The following is a 15,645-nucleotide window of genomic DNA, read 5'->3' on the forward strand; positions in this document are numbered from 1 at the left end:
TTAATACCATCACGATACTTCATGATGCGTTTATGATTTTATATTATAATTTTTTCATGATTTATACATGTACATTTTGAATACAGTGGCCCTTTTTGTGTAAAAGGGATTCACATACCGTATATACTCGAGTATAAGCCGAGATTTTCAGCCTCTTTTTTGAGGCTGAAAGTGCCCCCTCGGCTTATACTCGAGTCACCGCTGTCTGACTGCTCGATCAGCGTATCGAGCAGACAGACGGCGGACATTAAAATTCAAAAGCCGCGCCTCCTTCTCCGCCTCCGCCTGTGATAGGCGGAACACTGAATTTCCCAGCAGTCAGTGTTCCGCCTATCACGGACATCCGCTCATTCTCATACTACGGACGAGTATGAGAGGATGTCCGTGATAGGCGGAACACAGGCTGCTGGGAAATTGAGTGTTCCGCCTATCACAGGCGGAGGCGGAATTTTGAATTGTAGAATGGCCGCCGAGAAGAGCGGCGATCCATCGGCACGGCACGGGACGGAGGAGGCACGGCACGGGACGGAGGAGGCACAGGACAGAGGAGGCACGGCACGGGACGGAGGAGGCACGGCACGGGACGGAGGAGGCACGGGACAGAGGAGGCACGGCACGGGACGGAGGAGGCTCGGGACGACGGCGGCTCGGGACGGAGGCTTGGGACACAGGTAGGCTGGACACACACACAAGGCTGCACGGACACACACACACACACACACACACACACACACAGGGATGGATGGATGGATGGATACACACACACACACACACACACACAGGGATGGATGGATGGATGGATGGATACACACACACACACACACACACACACACAGGGATGGATGGATGGATACACACACACACACATACACAGGGATGGATGGATGAATACACACACACACACACAGGGATGGATGGATGGATGGATACACACACAGGGATGGATGGACGGACACACACACAGGGATGGATGGATGGATGGACACACACACAGGGATGGATGGACGGACACACACACAGGGATGGACGGACACACAGGGATGGACAGCCATGTCTCACCCTCGGCTTATACACGAGTCAATAAGTTTTCCAGTTTTTTGGGGGTAAATTGGGGGCCTCGGCTTATATTCGGGTCGGCCTATACTCGAGTATATACGGTACCCCACTGAGAGTTTTGTTTGCACTTGTGCACTTTATATTAGTTGTGTTTACAATTTATGCACATTTACTGTTGATCTGTGGGTTTATGATAATAGAACACAGACTTAATAGGTGTAGCACTAACAGTGGGATTTCTGTTTGCCCTTTTTGCACTTGTGCACTTTATATCAGTTGTGTGTTTACATTTTATGCACATCATTTTTTGCCTGTGAGTTTATGGTTATAAGCCTTTACACAGAACACTATTCTAGCGCAGCGTAAATTTATTTTCAGAATGGCAAAGATGTTTTTATTAAAAATTATGTGAGCAGATTGCAGTTCCTCTTTAACCAGTTTTACAATAATGACATAAGTAACATCAGTCAACATCTGCAGCATCATAAAACTCCCTAGTAGTGTTTTAATACCCCTCAGCCATCATTAGAACCCCTCCCTATGAGCGTCAAAAGAAAAACTATCTACCTCCTCTTTACTGTACCAAAATATGAATCTCAATGGCCTACAAACATCCCACAGAACCAAAGTCTACCGTGAATAATGAATATATTACTACCGAGAAGGAAATACTGTTCACACACTACAATGCACCACAACCATAACACTGCAAACATTTCACAAATGTATGAAAATGGTAGAAAACCATTTACAATTATTTGAGATGTGTGGGACGTTTTTACTGACAATACCGAGATCCCATTTTTAGGGTGCTGAGTGGCTCTTAATAGGACATTGGGTATCATGGCAATCATTTCCTGTGTGTCCCATTCACCCTGCAACACAGCCTAGGGCCGCACCGCAGCATGCTGCATTTTATTGCAGCACACCATACCGCAAATGAAGTGTGTGTTTTCTACACTTCAAATAACGTTAGTACAACACTGTATGATTTGCGCACACAGCCCCCTACCGCAACTGGCAATGAAGAGCTGATGGAGTGGTGAATGGCTGTGGCAGCTTTTCGCTGCTGTGTGAACAGTCTTAACGATCTTGAGGGGGACAGACTGATTTTAAATTTTTTTGTGATAGAATTTATTATATTACTTTAGGCAATATTATAATATTCAGATTGAAGTCACTTGTAGACTGTAAACAGTATATCTTTTTTTTTTATAGTATTACCTTCTCATGACCCTTTGACCTCTTGCACACTAGGTGATTGACCAGCTCCTAAAAACATACAGGAGTATTCAGAGCAGGGGTCTCCAAACTGCCGCCCTTGGGGCACTTTCCTTTAACTGTTTAGGACGCCAACAATGAGGTGATATTCCGGCTACGAATATCAACAATGGGGCACTATTTCCCCCATTGACACCAACGATGGGGCACTATTTCCCCCATTGACACCAACGATGGGGCACTATTTCTCCCATTGACACCAACGATGGGGCACCATTCCTCAAATTGACACCTAAAATGGGTCACTATCATTCCCACCTACACTTGATTTTAGCGCTGCACTATCTATTTTACATGTTTGCTTAAGAGATTTTTGATTATTGACCCTGGTGTTCAGCAGCTGTACCTTATATGGTCTTTTGATTGAGCTGATTTTTTCCTTTATAATCTTACTATACCGCATACAGTACACACTTTCCAGTTACCTCAACTGGCAGTATTGCTGATCTTGGAAAAGATTCCAAAAGTAACCTCTAATAGATTTTAAACATTTAAAGTGAAATTCCAGCCTGACCCTAACTATGCTTAAAAATGTTCCCTCCTGCTATCTATCGTGCCAACCCTGGGTAAAAAAACGTGTGTATACTTACCTATTTCTAGTCCACTTTGATCACATGATCCTGTGTCAGTGAATGGTGGATGCAGGGGAGAGGAGGGTGAGCTCAGTAATAGCTGGAAATTCTGGAATTCTGGGAGGCGCATCACTTAGAGGCCCCCATGTCCCGGCCATTGTTTCCCTCCTCCCCCCTGCAACCGCCGCTCACTAACACAGTGCAGCAGGATCTGTGACCAGACCGGCCTAGACTAATAGGTAAATTTATACATTTTGTTTTTTTACACAGGTTAGGCAGGATAGGTAGCAAGAAAGGGAGGCTGAAATGTCACTTTAAGAGCAGATACATGCATCTGGTTACCAGAAATCGCTCCTCTATATAGCCTTTGAAAAAAAAATTCACTTTGTTATTGGGCCCACCTTCCCTGGCTTTAGGAGTAAGCTCCAGCAACCACCATTCCTCGAACTGATAAAAGGCATTGTTTAACATTTCTGCTAGGATTGCTTTAAAGCTGGATTCATACTTTTACAATATTGTAATGCATGGTAAAATGTGTATTCTACCAGATATTACCATAAATACACGAAAAGCACCCTAATGCACATACCAAGCACATCACAAGGCACACAATATGATCAATCTGCACTCTGCAGTGTGCTGGGGGGGGGGGGGGGATGCAGGTGCAATTAAAAGCCTGTTGTGGTACACTGGCACCCATTCAAAATAAAAGGACCACCACGTGTGTAGAGTCATGCAATGCAAAGCTCTGAATCCAGACTAAGAGTTTAGGAAACAATGAAAAATTGGCCTATATATAAAGTCAGTGTAGTCATCCAATAATTATACTTACATGAGAGAGACAGTGAAATGGAAACGCTGTCTTAATCCTTTGAATGTAACGAAGGACTGTGGAGGAAAGCTTCTAGTGGTCATTTCACAATATGGCTTCTCAAACTCTCCCGGGGGACACTTGCACTTAAAACCACCAATAAGGAGGTTAATGCAGGTGCCACCATTTTTGCAGATCCCTGGTACACACCGTCCAGAACGTGAACTCACGTCACAGTGTTCCCCTATGAAAAAAGAACATCAAATAATGAAATAATATATATATATATAATACTATTCCACAAATACACAAACCTGTATCTTTACAAAGAATATATATAATATTTATTTTCTATGGCCTATGCACTAGTGCTAATGGCTTATGATGGAGGTGTCAATATTCTTGGATACATAGGGACTAGGATAGAGGGTCACATAGCATCAGTATACTGTATACAGAACAGACATGGCTGGAAAAATAAGCATCCACCACCACCATCATTTTTACAGATTTCCCTTTGAAATAGCCAACTCTGGCATCATATAAAGTTTACCTCTGACAAATGTAAATATTAAGAGAACAGGAGGGGAGGCCTGCCCTTCTCTGCTTTACTTACATGATATATGTGCAGACATGTCATCTACACAGGAGAAAGGAGATCTATATTGTGTCTACATTAAGAGCAGCTGCTAACAATATTCTATCATAAAAAGAAACGCTGGGCTCATGCAAGAGCCCTCCTATTGTTTCACAAATTACTGATCTGAGCTGGAGACAAATTTGTCAAACACAATTAGGCACGGGTTTTCAGTTTCCAATACAGCAGATACTCAATTCACCAACCTCTCAATGTCCCACACTGCTAGAGCCAACAATCACTCACTATACCTTTCTATTTATTTCTACGTACGGTATGTACTTCCTGAAAAGGGAACGCTAGCCTCGAAATTTTCAGGGTTAGAACAAAGTTCAATACTGTGTGTGAGATTTATAATAATATCTATATCTATTACACACACAATTACCAAAAGTATTGGGACGGCTGCCTTTACACACATGAACTTTAAATAGCATCCCAGTCTTAGTCTGTAGAGTTCAATATTGAGTTGACCCACCCTCTGCAGTTATAACAGCTTCAACTCTTCTGGGAAGGCTGTCCACAAGGTTTAGGAGTGTCTATGGGAATGTTTGACCATTCTTCCAGAAGTGCATTTGTGAGGTCAGGCACTGATGTTGGACGAGAAGGCCTGACTCGCATTCTCTGATCTTATTCATCCCAAAGGTGTTCCATCAGGACTCTGTGCAGGCCTGTCAAGTTCCTCCACCCAGGGCCGGAGGAAGGATTTTTGTCTACTCAGGCAAAGGTGTGTTTTAGCACCCCCCACAAGCAGCCTTAATGTCCCCAACCACAGCGAACTGTCCCCATCTGACATGTTTTGTTTTTATTACAACCTTTAGAATCACTTCAAGTGGTGTACACACAAAATGTTTATTTTTCGTTCACCCCAATTACTGCACTTTCAACCCCACTGTACCTCTTGCACACGTGTTCTTCATTGTACCAACCTGAGTGCCTGCTGCCCCCCCCCCACACCTGTTCCCCACTGTACCCCCCTGCTCCCAATTCCCCAAGAGGACCAACCTTAATACCTGTTCCCCACTGTACCCCCCCCCCCATTCCCCACTGTACCACTTGTAATGCCTGTCCCCTTACCTGCACACCTGTTCACCACTGTGCCCCCCACCCACTTAATGTCCATTCCCCTCTATACCCCCAATACCTTTTCCCAACTGTACCTCCTATATACCACACCTGTTCTTCACTGTAACCCCCCAAAAACACATGCACCTTTTCCCCTCTGTACCTCCTACATACTTGTGTTCTCCACCAAGCCCCCCTCTCCTCCCACCCTACTGCTGTAGAACTATGAGTCACATGCTGCATGTCCTCCTGCTACAGATTCCAATCATCAGGGAGGAGGTGGATAGAGGTGATATCAGGGCAAGCAAGAACTTACATGCAGGTCTTCCGACGCACCCACCCCGCAGCTGTGGTTCCCTCATGCCACACAGATAGCTGCTGGCTTCTCTTTATCCCAGCTCTCTACTCTCCAGCTTGTGCTGCACTGCAGGCTGGGGATGGAGTGCAGGAGAGCGCTCTGTTCCTACAGAGAGACCCGGCACAGCCGATGCTCAAACAACGAGAGACGCGGACAGCGCAGGAGGGAGGAGAGAGGGCAAAACACTTGGAGGAGAGGAAGGCAACAGCGGAAGGTGAATGGAGCCAGGGATGAAGGGCGCTAATTGTGTACAATGCGCCAGGGTCTATCTACACATGATGTCCAGTCCACGCCTGTCTATTTTACCTCCCCCCTTAGCCTGGTGCCGCCTTGCAGTAGCACCGACCCTGCCTCCACCCCAAACTCACTCATCTGTGTCTCTTTATGGACCTTGCTTTGTGCACTGGTGCAGTAACAGAAAGAGGCCAACCCCAATCTGTTCCCACAAAGTTGGGAGCATGAAATTATCCAAAATATCTTGGTATGCTGATGTCACAAGGGTCCCCTTCACTGGAACTAAAAGGGCCAAGCCCAACTCCTGAAAAACAACCCCACAATATTAGCCCCCCTCCACCAAATGATTTGGACCAGTGACCAAAGCAAGGTCCATAAAGACATAGATGAGCGAGTTTGGGTTAGAGGATCTTGACTGCCCTGCACAGAGTCCTGACTTCAACGCTTTGGGATGAATTAGAGCTGCATACCAGACCTTCTGCAATTGGAGCCATGCAAATTGTATGACTCAAATCGCACCGCACAGACAGTGCATGTGATGTGCACAGGAATACTGTGCATTTCCTGTGAGAATCACATGCAGAGTTTTGCAATTTTTTTTCCTGCATTTTTTACCTTGCAAGAAGAAATAAAAATAAAAAATAAAAAACACGCAAGAAAAAAAGTTTTCCCTTTATCCTGTTGGACTCTTCACACCACTGAGTGAATAGAAATCGCTGTAAACGTGCAGGTAACCCAAAAATGTACCAGAAATGCACAGGGAACACATCAAACACAGCAAAATCATAGTAAAAACGCATATGGGTTTTCACTGCAATTTTGCTACAGAGAAGTGTGAAAGGGAGCTTAGACCGCCTTTTTTTTTTTTTTTTTTTTTTTTTATGAGTGTCTCCGCTAAGCGGAATCCATTTGCTCATCAGGGGATCCCTCCGCTGAGGAGGCGGATGACAGGGCCGTGTTCGCTCTGCTATGCAGAGAAAACACAGACACAGGCACGCTCTCCTCTATGGGGCAATCCGACAGATGGAAACTGGGACCACCATCCATCTGTTTTTGGTGGATAGGATCTGATTGGAAGGTGGCGAGTGTCGGCAGACATGTCCGCTGACATCCACCGCTCCATAGAAGACACTGGAGGGTCTAATCATGTACACCTGAAAAACTGACAGGCAGACCTGATTGGAGAGTCAGTGTGAAAGGGACCTAAGTGCTTCATCATTTCATGCCCCATTACTACAAGATGTTCCTGAGAATATAAAAAGTGATTTCAAAATAACCAAAAAAAGTTTTGTATATGTCTGTACAGGTTACCACCATGTACAGTAGATGTTTCTATATGTTATGAAAATAAATTCTAAGTAGGCCATTTGTTTAAATGCCCTTAGGCCCCTTTCACACTGGGGCGGTTTTCAGGTGCTACATCGCTAAAAATAGCGCCTGAAAAAATTGGCCCCTTTCACTCCAGTGTGAAAGCCGGAGGGCTTTCACACTGGAGCGGTGCGCTAGCAGGACAGTGAAAAAAGTTCTGCTAGCCGCATCTTTGGAGCGCTGAAAGGAGCGGTGTATTCACCACTCCTACCCATTGAAATCAATGGGACAGCGCGGCTATACCGTCGGCAAAGCTGGTGCGGCGCTTTGCGGGTGGTTTTAACCCTTTTTCGGCTGCTAGCGGGGGTTAAACCGACGGTAAAGCGACGCTAAAAATTGTGGTGCTTTACCGCCGACTCCCACACTGCCCCAGTGTGAAAGGGGCCTAACAGATGATTGTAATCTGCCCCTTCCAGTATATATAAATACATATATACACAGTCACACACATAAATACACACACATACACACACATATATATATATATATATATATATATACACACACACACACACACACACACAATTATAAAGCCTGTGAATATAGTACTTTGCAAATACCTCGTTAGAGGGCACCAACGAATGCTAGCAATTACCCGTGTGTAGCGTCTTCCTCTTTCCTATGTCAGGCATTAGCCCATTCAATGACTATAATGAAAGCTCAGTGGGGGAAAGGAGCAGTAACAGACAGTTGGGGCTCCTTTCATGGTATAATACATGTCATTAGAGCACATGGCTCACAACAGCAGTTCAGATAGAAAATTACTGATGTATTTGACGAGCAGTGACTAATTTCTTTACTAGAAGATGTCCCTGGGCAAACTCAAAAGGAATAAAGGAGGATGATTGGTCAAGATGTGATCTTTACAAACCGAAGGAAGGAAAACAAAACGTCTCACTATAGTAACACTTATCCGTGTCGGAGCAGGGTGCTCAGGTATCTCTCATTCCTCATACCTCCTGCCTCAAGCAGTTTAAATTTAGCTCACTGATGAATTGTGGGAAGTAGCCGTCACTGACACCTTTGTTGTGATGTCGCTGGGACAGAGTACAAATAAGGATTTATGTCAGCCATATAAAAGCCTTGTCACTGGGTAACTCCGCAACCTCTGGCAGAGGAACATTGTCCCTTAAGTCACAAAAAAAAGTGATCCAACAGGTGAGAAGTACACCACAAGTAAACATCCTCAGGTAATGTCTCTGCTGTAAGCAGACAGACACACCGTTTAAATTACTACATATCAAACCACAAATTGCTGACAACCAAAGAGTGCCAGTGTAATTTTAAAGCGGATATACCACACATAATTATCTTTGCACCATATAAAAGTGTAGTAATTAAAACTATTTAAAAAATGTAAACTTAGTGTACAGTATAGTAAATATCATTATTATGTTAAACTCTGTCCTGTTTACTGATCACGGGCTAAACGTCAGCATAGCGCCGGCCGAGCATTTCTTCCATCAGAAGGTCACCGGCATTGAGAGCGCTGGTGTGTCTCAGAAGGTCTCCTACTTCGTTATGTGTGACTCAGCAGCTTTTCTCTTTGAACTTCTATGTACTATGCATGTTATTAATTATGGGTTGCCACAGCAGCGGAAAGTCAACAGCTCCTACCTGGAAGCTGCTTAATCTCATGAGACTAGGGAGAAGACGACTAGATGCCAACATAGAATCATCAGGAAAAGAAGACACTCATAGGACAGATGGAGGTGGCACTTTGGTGACCCATAGCAATCTTCAGAATGATTACTATATAGGTGAATAAATTAGGGGGGCATAACACTAAGGGCATACTGTCCTTTTCAGTGAGAGCTCTTTTTCTTAAAGAGTACCTGTACTCCATTTACCCATTCTAATATCAAAGGTCCTGCCAATCAGTAGGCACCACATGCCTAGTCTTACTTTAGCTGAACACCATCCACACCCATCTTGGACTCAGTTTCATTGTTATTGAGACTCGTTTTTCCTTCACTTCATGCCATATTATCTTACATTCCACTTTCCAATGACAACACCTCATTGGCCAGGGAACACACGCTCAATAAACGGGTATTGTAGGTGGTAGAGATTGGCCATGAGGTCAGGGACAGGCCGGCTTCCATTACAAAAGTAAAACGAAATCACAGAAGGCCAAAGAAGCTTTTCTGGCTAATAAAGATAACAGAAAGCTTGTTGTGGCTTTTGCTCTAAGGAAGGAATTTTAACTTTAAAGGTTTAAAATAGGGTACATGTGCACTTTACAAGAGATGTATGGGTCTTTTTTTAGTACCATACCTACCTAGGTGGAAGCAGCATCTGTCCCCCGGAGCCTTTACAACTGAGAACCGAGCGATCTAACACCGCCGATCACTCTGTTCTCACTACTCAGTGAGTGGTGAATATCAGTCAGTGGCCCTCTGCTCTGCCCATCCCCCCGTGTGCCCACTGGAATGCTGGGCTGTGAAGCGGGCAGGAGAGGACGGCTCAGCAGCTCGCTGAGAAGATGAGCCAGGTGCCAGCCAAGCCTGGACCAACTCTGTGACATCAGCAGAGAGCAGACTTCAGCCTGCTGTCTGCTAAAAACGGGTCAACGGAGAGAAAAACTAACTGCACTTCTGTGATCCACAGGAGAAGTACAGCCAAACAAGCTTTGGCTGGACTTCTTTAAGCAAGGTGGATACAATTTGACAATTTTTAAAAAGGAAAAAAAAATAAAAAATCCGATTTTTTTTTTGTTAAATCAGTTTATTTTGATTTTTATCAAACTTATTTTAATAAAATGCTTTTGGAGTAAAAATCTATCAAACGATAGTTTTATATTAAAGATACATTATTAATTTTGTTTAGTCGGCATGAAATGGAGCATAGGTATGTAGCATGAGGCTGTATATTTTGCAATATTTACATTTTTGGTAAACTCATTCAATGAATCCAAAGCTCTACAAGCAGAGGTAACATACACGGTATATATGCAGACTAGCGCCACTCCTACAATAATCAGAGTAGCAGCTGTCCATTTGAGCACATTTCTGTGGCGCTGTTATTTTGGGCACATTCTTTCCAGAAAAGCTGCAACAAACAGTAAACGTGAGATTTGAAGTAGTAGTAGTACCTTCAAATGCCTTCCTTTATGGCCACAAGAGCAGAGTCCCATTTACAGAGAACTAGGTGGACCAAGCTATTCAGAACACCAACCAGTGTCCCTTTTAAACAGACCCACTGCTGACTCTTTAGCACCAGACAGGTGGCAGCAGCCCAAAAGTCCCCAAGATCTCTCAGAACTGTCTGTACTCACACAAGGCCCAAAGACAGCTGGATGCCTCCTTCCAACTTCCAGAGATCTTCATTGGACAGCCGCTCAATCAGCTCTCTCTGTAGTTTCAGTGTCTCAGCATCCAGGCCCTCAGGTCACACACCCGAGGCCTCGCAAAAGCAGACACGTGACAGCAATGCCAGGCCTAGAGGGCATCAAGCCCTTTCAGGATGGACTGATCTCCCCCCCCCCCCCCCCCCCCACGAAAAGATAAAAAGCCCAGTGTGCCCAAACAATATATACAGTCTCCCAGCATGCTTTCAGAGCCTGCCTCTATGGGATTGGCCAGGGCTGCCTCAATATTCATGCCCCCATCTACATAACTCCACACCTATGATCCAGAAGCTTTTCAAGCTCTCTGGAGACAGAGGGCACTATCAAGCTGGCAGCAGCTGAGCAGACCTGACTAATAAAATGCAGCTACACTGATTACAGTAAGCAAACTAAATTTACTTAACAATTACAGCCACAATGGGTACAGTGAGGCAACTAGATTGACCTATCAAAACACAGCTCCACAATGAGTACAGTGAGCCAACACTAAACCTATCTAAACCTATCTTGTTTAATCCTAGCACCCATCTAGGAGGGTGCTACATATACAATAAGTGTCACAGGACACCAAAAGTGTTAAAAGGTGTGAGGCGTTACTGTTGATTGTTGGTAAACAATAGCATATAACCTGTTCTTTACCTTTAGTAATTGAGTTTTATTGAAATAGCAGTGGTGGAAGAGCGGTCACAATGTCCATGATTGAGCTTTACCTCTCCTAGGGCATGTACTGAAAGCCAAGAATGGGCAACTACTGTTAGTACAAAAGATTTTATTCTTTTAGCCCAGGTTCACACTGACTGCGGGAATGAAGAGTTCAGCTGACCTCGCACAATTTCATTCCCGCATGTCAGTCCCAACTTCGGTGGCGATTTCAGAGATATCTGTGCGGGCTTCTGCACAGATGTCAATGGAAATCGCACGCCCAAATTGTCAAAAATAGTACAGAAACTACTTTTGGGAAACAGGGTGGCGCTGCATATGTGGCATTGTACCCATTCGGACACTGCCATTGCCAGCAACTGCCGCCGGTTTGACCTGTCAAATGGCATCAATGTGAACCAGGGCTTAATGATGGATATTTTGGAGACCTTAAACAATGCAATTCACGAAGCTGAATACAATAATGCCATAACCATAGCTGACGTTTTCTGGTCATGGTGTTCAGAAAAAAAATTAAAAAAAGAAGTCTGATGACTCTGTAGTCGTTACAGAAAAATGCATGTTGTAGATCAGTTTACTCCGTGTTGGTAACACAAGACTGCCAAGATAGGATAACTTTCAACATGTATAAATTACTAATAATTGCAGTGGGCCAGGTAAGGACCTTCAAAGTACTGGAAGGAGGAATGGTGACATTAGGCTATGATTATCCCCTAGAGGAAATGGATCAGATATTTTTTAATGTTTGGCTACGAGCTGAGAATTGTGAACTGAACTCTGTCTCGGTCATGTTCCGTCATCAGTCCTTAGTGAGCCTTATCATAAGGATGACAGATTGTAACATTTTGCAGTGCCATATTTCCAAAATGTTGCCTGTTGACAGAGTAAATGAAATAGAGGGAGTCCCGAGACGGACTCTGCATTCCATCCAGCATTACCACACCAACCAGAATGATTGAACTTCAGCTTCATTCACCGGATGAACAATGGCTCACATTAACATGCACCGAGTGGCTGCAGCTCACAGTTACAGATAACAACTGTTACAGAATTGTGAACAGAGGCCTGAAAGGCATGGGTAAAACAATTTTTAATTAATAAAAGGAACAGACGGCCCTGACAGGGGTTCTTACCCAATTAGGAGTTTTTTTGTTTTTTTTTAAAGAGGGATCTACTAGCGCTATAATAATTACAATTCAAAAAAGAAAAATCAAATATATTGTTCAGCATAGTTTCAGGAGGAAATAATGCAAATCAGAATGAAACATATGCAACTCAATAGATTTCACATTTCTTTAATCTCACTTCAGTAAACTGAAAGCGGATTGGTTGGGTTATCGCACTTTCTACGTCTTCATTAGTTCTGTGATCAGTTTCCACCTAGATATTGGGATATGCTGCTGACTTATTTTGGTGATGGAAGAAATTAAAATTTTTCCAAACGAAATAAAGCGTCTACTCTGGCATTTCCAGTAAGAGCAAAGAGAAGCACTTCAAATAGAAGTGTAGTCAAAACTCCCCCCCCCCCATTTTGCATAGAATAAGGGGGGTTATAACCCTGGTCAGATTTTTTTTTCACCCTCTGTGTCCCATTGCAGAGATTTCTCTTCACTTCCTGGCCCATAACCAAACAGGAAGTGAGAGGAAATCCCTGCAAAGGGAATCTCTTGGAGACCCCCAGTTCAACAGAACTAGTGTCCCCATTGGATGATTTCCCCTCGATTACTTTTCTGGGGACAAGCCAAAATTTGAGATTTTATTTTACTTTCATTTTCAATGATAATGGTAAACAGGACAAATAGAAAAGGTGGGCACAGACAGCAATAAAAACTGACAGGTGTTCCAATTCATCTCCACTCTATCCAGAACTAAAAAAAGAGAAGGTTTTGCCTTTAGTTACAGTATACTTTAAAGTGATTGTAAAGTCTTGTTTAAAAAATAAAAATAAAAAAATATTATACTTACCTCTATGTAGTGGTTTTGCACAGAGCAGCCTGGATCCTCCTCTACTCAGGTCCCTCTTTGCTGCTACTGGCCCCTCCCTCCTATTGAGTGCCCCCACAGTCAGCAGCTTCCTATGGGGGCACTGGAGCCAAGTCACAGCTCCGCGTGTCCATTCACACACAGAGCCCCAACCTGGCCCGCCCCCTCTCTCCCCGATTGACTGACTTTGATTGACAGCCATGGGAGCCAATGACGCAGCTGCTGTGTCTTAGCCAATCAGGAGGATAGTCCCGGGTGGCTTAGACATTCAGGGACATCGCTGGAGAGAAATGAGGCTCAGGTAAGTAATTAGGGGGATGCTGGGGTGGCTGCTACACACAAAAGTTTTTTTTTTTTTATCTTAATGCATAGAATGCATTAGGATAAAAAACCTTCTGCCTTTACAACTCCTTTAGAGGGATTAGAGCACCTGACGGTTTTATTGCCGTCTGTGCCACCCTTAACCAGTTATTTTTTATGGACGTATTACATACGTCCAAAGAGTGAACCCCCTAATCAAAAGGTGATGGCGGCTGCAGCAGCCATCAGCCTGTGTTGGTTTTGTTCAGCCAGGGACTGGCTTCAAAGTGAAAGTGATGCAGCAGCACCAGAGCTGCCAACCACTTTCACACAATGAGCAGCGCGGTGACCTCCTCCTCCTGTGGTTCCCGGGTTGTCCTGTACTCCCTGGAGCCCGGTAACATATCCGCCGGCTTGAGGAGAGAGACTGCAGTGAGACTGAGGAAAATCCATGCCTCGATCTCACATGCAAACAGTGAAACCAGAAGTGAGGTCACTTCAGGTTTCAGATGCACCATTTCCAGCTTAGCATAGTCAGGGGACATATCTAACCAAGCTGATCTGTGCTTTGTGAGATGGTGTGAAGGGCAGGGGAGACATTGGGGTCCCATTAAAAGTCTCCGTCACCTGCCTAATGCCATCACACAGAGGTTGCAACAGGGGTTGTAGCCCCGCGCGCACACACACGCACAAGCCCAGGGTGTGCACGCACATGTAAACCGCGTTCGTACCACATATGTGGCATATCCCCACGAACGTCAGAGTGAGAACAATAATTCTAGCACAAGCTGATAGCCAACATGAAACTAATGAGCTGCAAAGGCTTTTAAAGTGTCACTTATGGGGAATTTTTGGACAGCATAGCTTTTGGCGACATTGCGGGCGCACGCAATTTTAAGACATGGAATGTTTCTTATCTACTCGATACAACCTCATCTTTTATATTTTAACCAAAATAGGAATTATATGGTGTTGTATTGCACTAAAATTAATTTTATTATATTTTTTCCTGAAAATTTGTATTTAATAACCAGATGCGCAAATATCATGTGAAACACATTTTTTTTTATTCTACAGGGCCTCTGCGTTCAGAAAATATATAATGTTTTGGGGGGTTTAATTCAATTATTGCCAAAAAATAAGACTTTTACATGCATGCGAAAAATAAAAAAAATTGCTCTGGAGTGCTCTATTTCTCCCGTTTACGTCATAAAACCTATTCTCTTTATGCAACTTTACTAAACAAAATGTGAAAACATGCATTTTAGACCAAACATCTATAAATTTACATTTTTATGCTTTAATAAATGACAGAGAACATAATGTGTAAAGTATACATTGACATACCTGTGTATTCTTCATTGCACTCACAGGAATATCCACCTTCTCTACTTCGACACAGTCCGTTCTTCCCACAAGGGTTGGAGTAACAGAGATCAATCTCTGTTTCGCAATAGTCCCCGGTAAATCCAGGTGGGCAACGGCAGCGTAATCCATTGATTGGGTGAATAGGTCGAAAAAGCACTGTATTGGAACTTATGAAAGGGGCAGAGCTGTCAAACTTTAGCACCGATACACATTTCATGTAATTCTCGCAAGGTTCCCTGAGACATATATTATCGTCAAATGGCAGGACACGTTGGGTGGAAATCATGGTGAGCAAGGTCCTGTTCAGATAAATTTGTTCCTGTAAATCCTCGGAATGGAAGAACTTGTTGCGGACTCCTCCAGGTAGTAGGGCGGAGAATGTCACATTCAGGATGTTGGAACTTACATCGGTATCATTTTGAATGTTAAAGACAAAAATGCCCTCCTTGGCAGTGGACAGCACAGTTGCCACCCCTTCTACAAATAATGATAGGAGCGGAGACAGGAACTTCTCCTGGGACATATTTTCCAGTCGGACGGTGATGCTATTGGTGAGCATGTCATCTGTGATGATTGTAACACGTAGAGTGCAGTGAGCAATAA

General features: G+C 43.9%; 1 protein-coding gene across 5 annotated transcripts in view; it reads right to left on the minus strand.

Moving 5' to 3' along the window:
- Positions 1-15,645, minus strand: part of CELSR1 (cadherin EGF LAG seven-pass G-type receptor 1) — a 237,398-nt gene that overhangs the window by 134,804 nt on the left and 86,949 nt on the right. For all 5 annotated transcript variants that reach the window (XM_077470937.1, XM_077470936.1, XM_077470935.1 and 2 more), the window contains exons 2-3: positions 15,022-15,645; positions 3,742-3,964 (exon numbers count right to left, since the gene is read on the minus strand). The exon at positions 15,022-15,645 is cut by the window's right edge and continues 15 nt beyond it. In XM_077470937.1, coding sequence (XP_077327063.1) covers positions 3,742-3,964; positions 15,022-15,645 — 847 coding nt within the window. The remainder of the gene's footprint in view (positions 1-3,741; positions 3,965-15,021) is intronic.

Source organism: Lithobates pipiens, unplaced genomic scaffold, assembly GCF_037356315.1.
Source record: "Lithobates pipiens isolate NorthernLeopardFrog02 unplaced genomic scaffold, aLitPip1_a1.2 Scaffold_8, whole genome shotgun sequence".
In the NCBI taxonomy this organism is placed as follows: domain Eukaryota; kingdom Metazoa; phylum Chordata; class Amphibia; order Anura; family Ranidae; genus Lithobates; species Lithobates pipiens.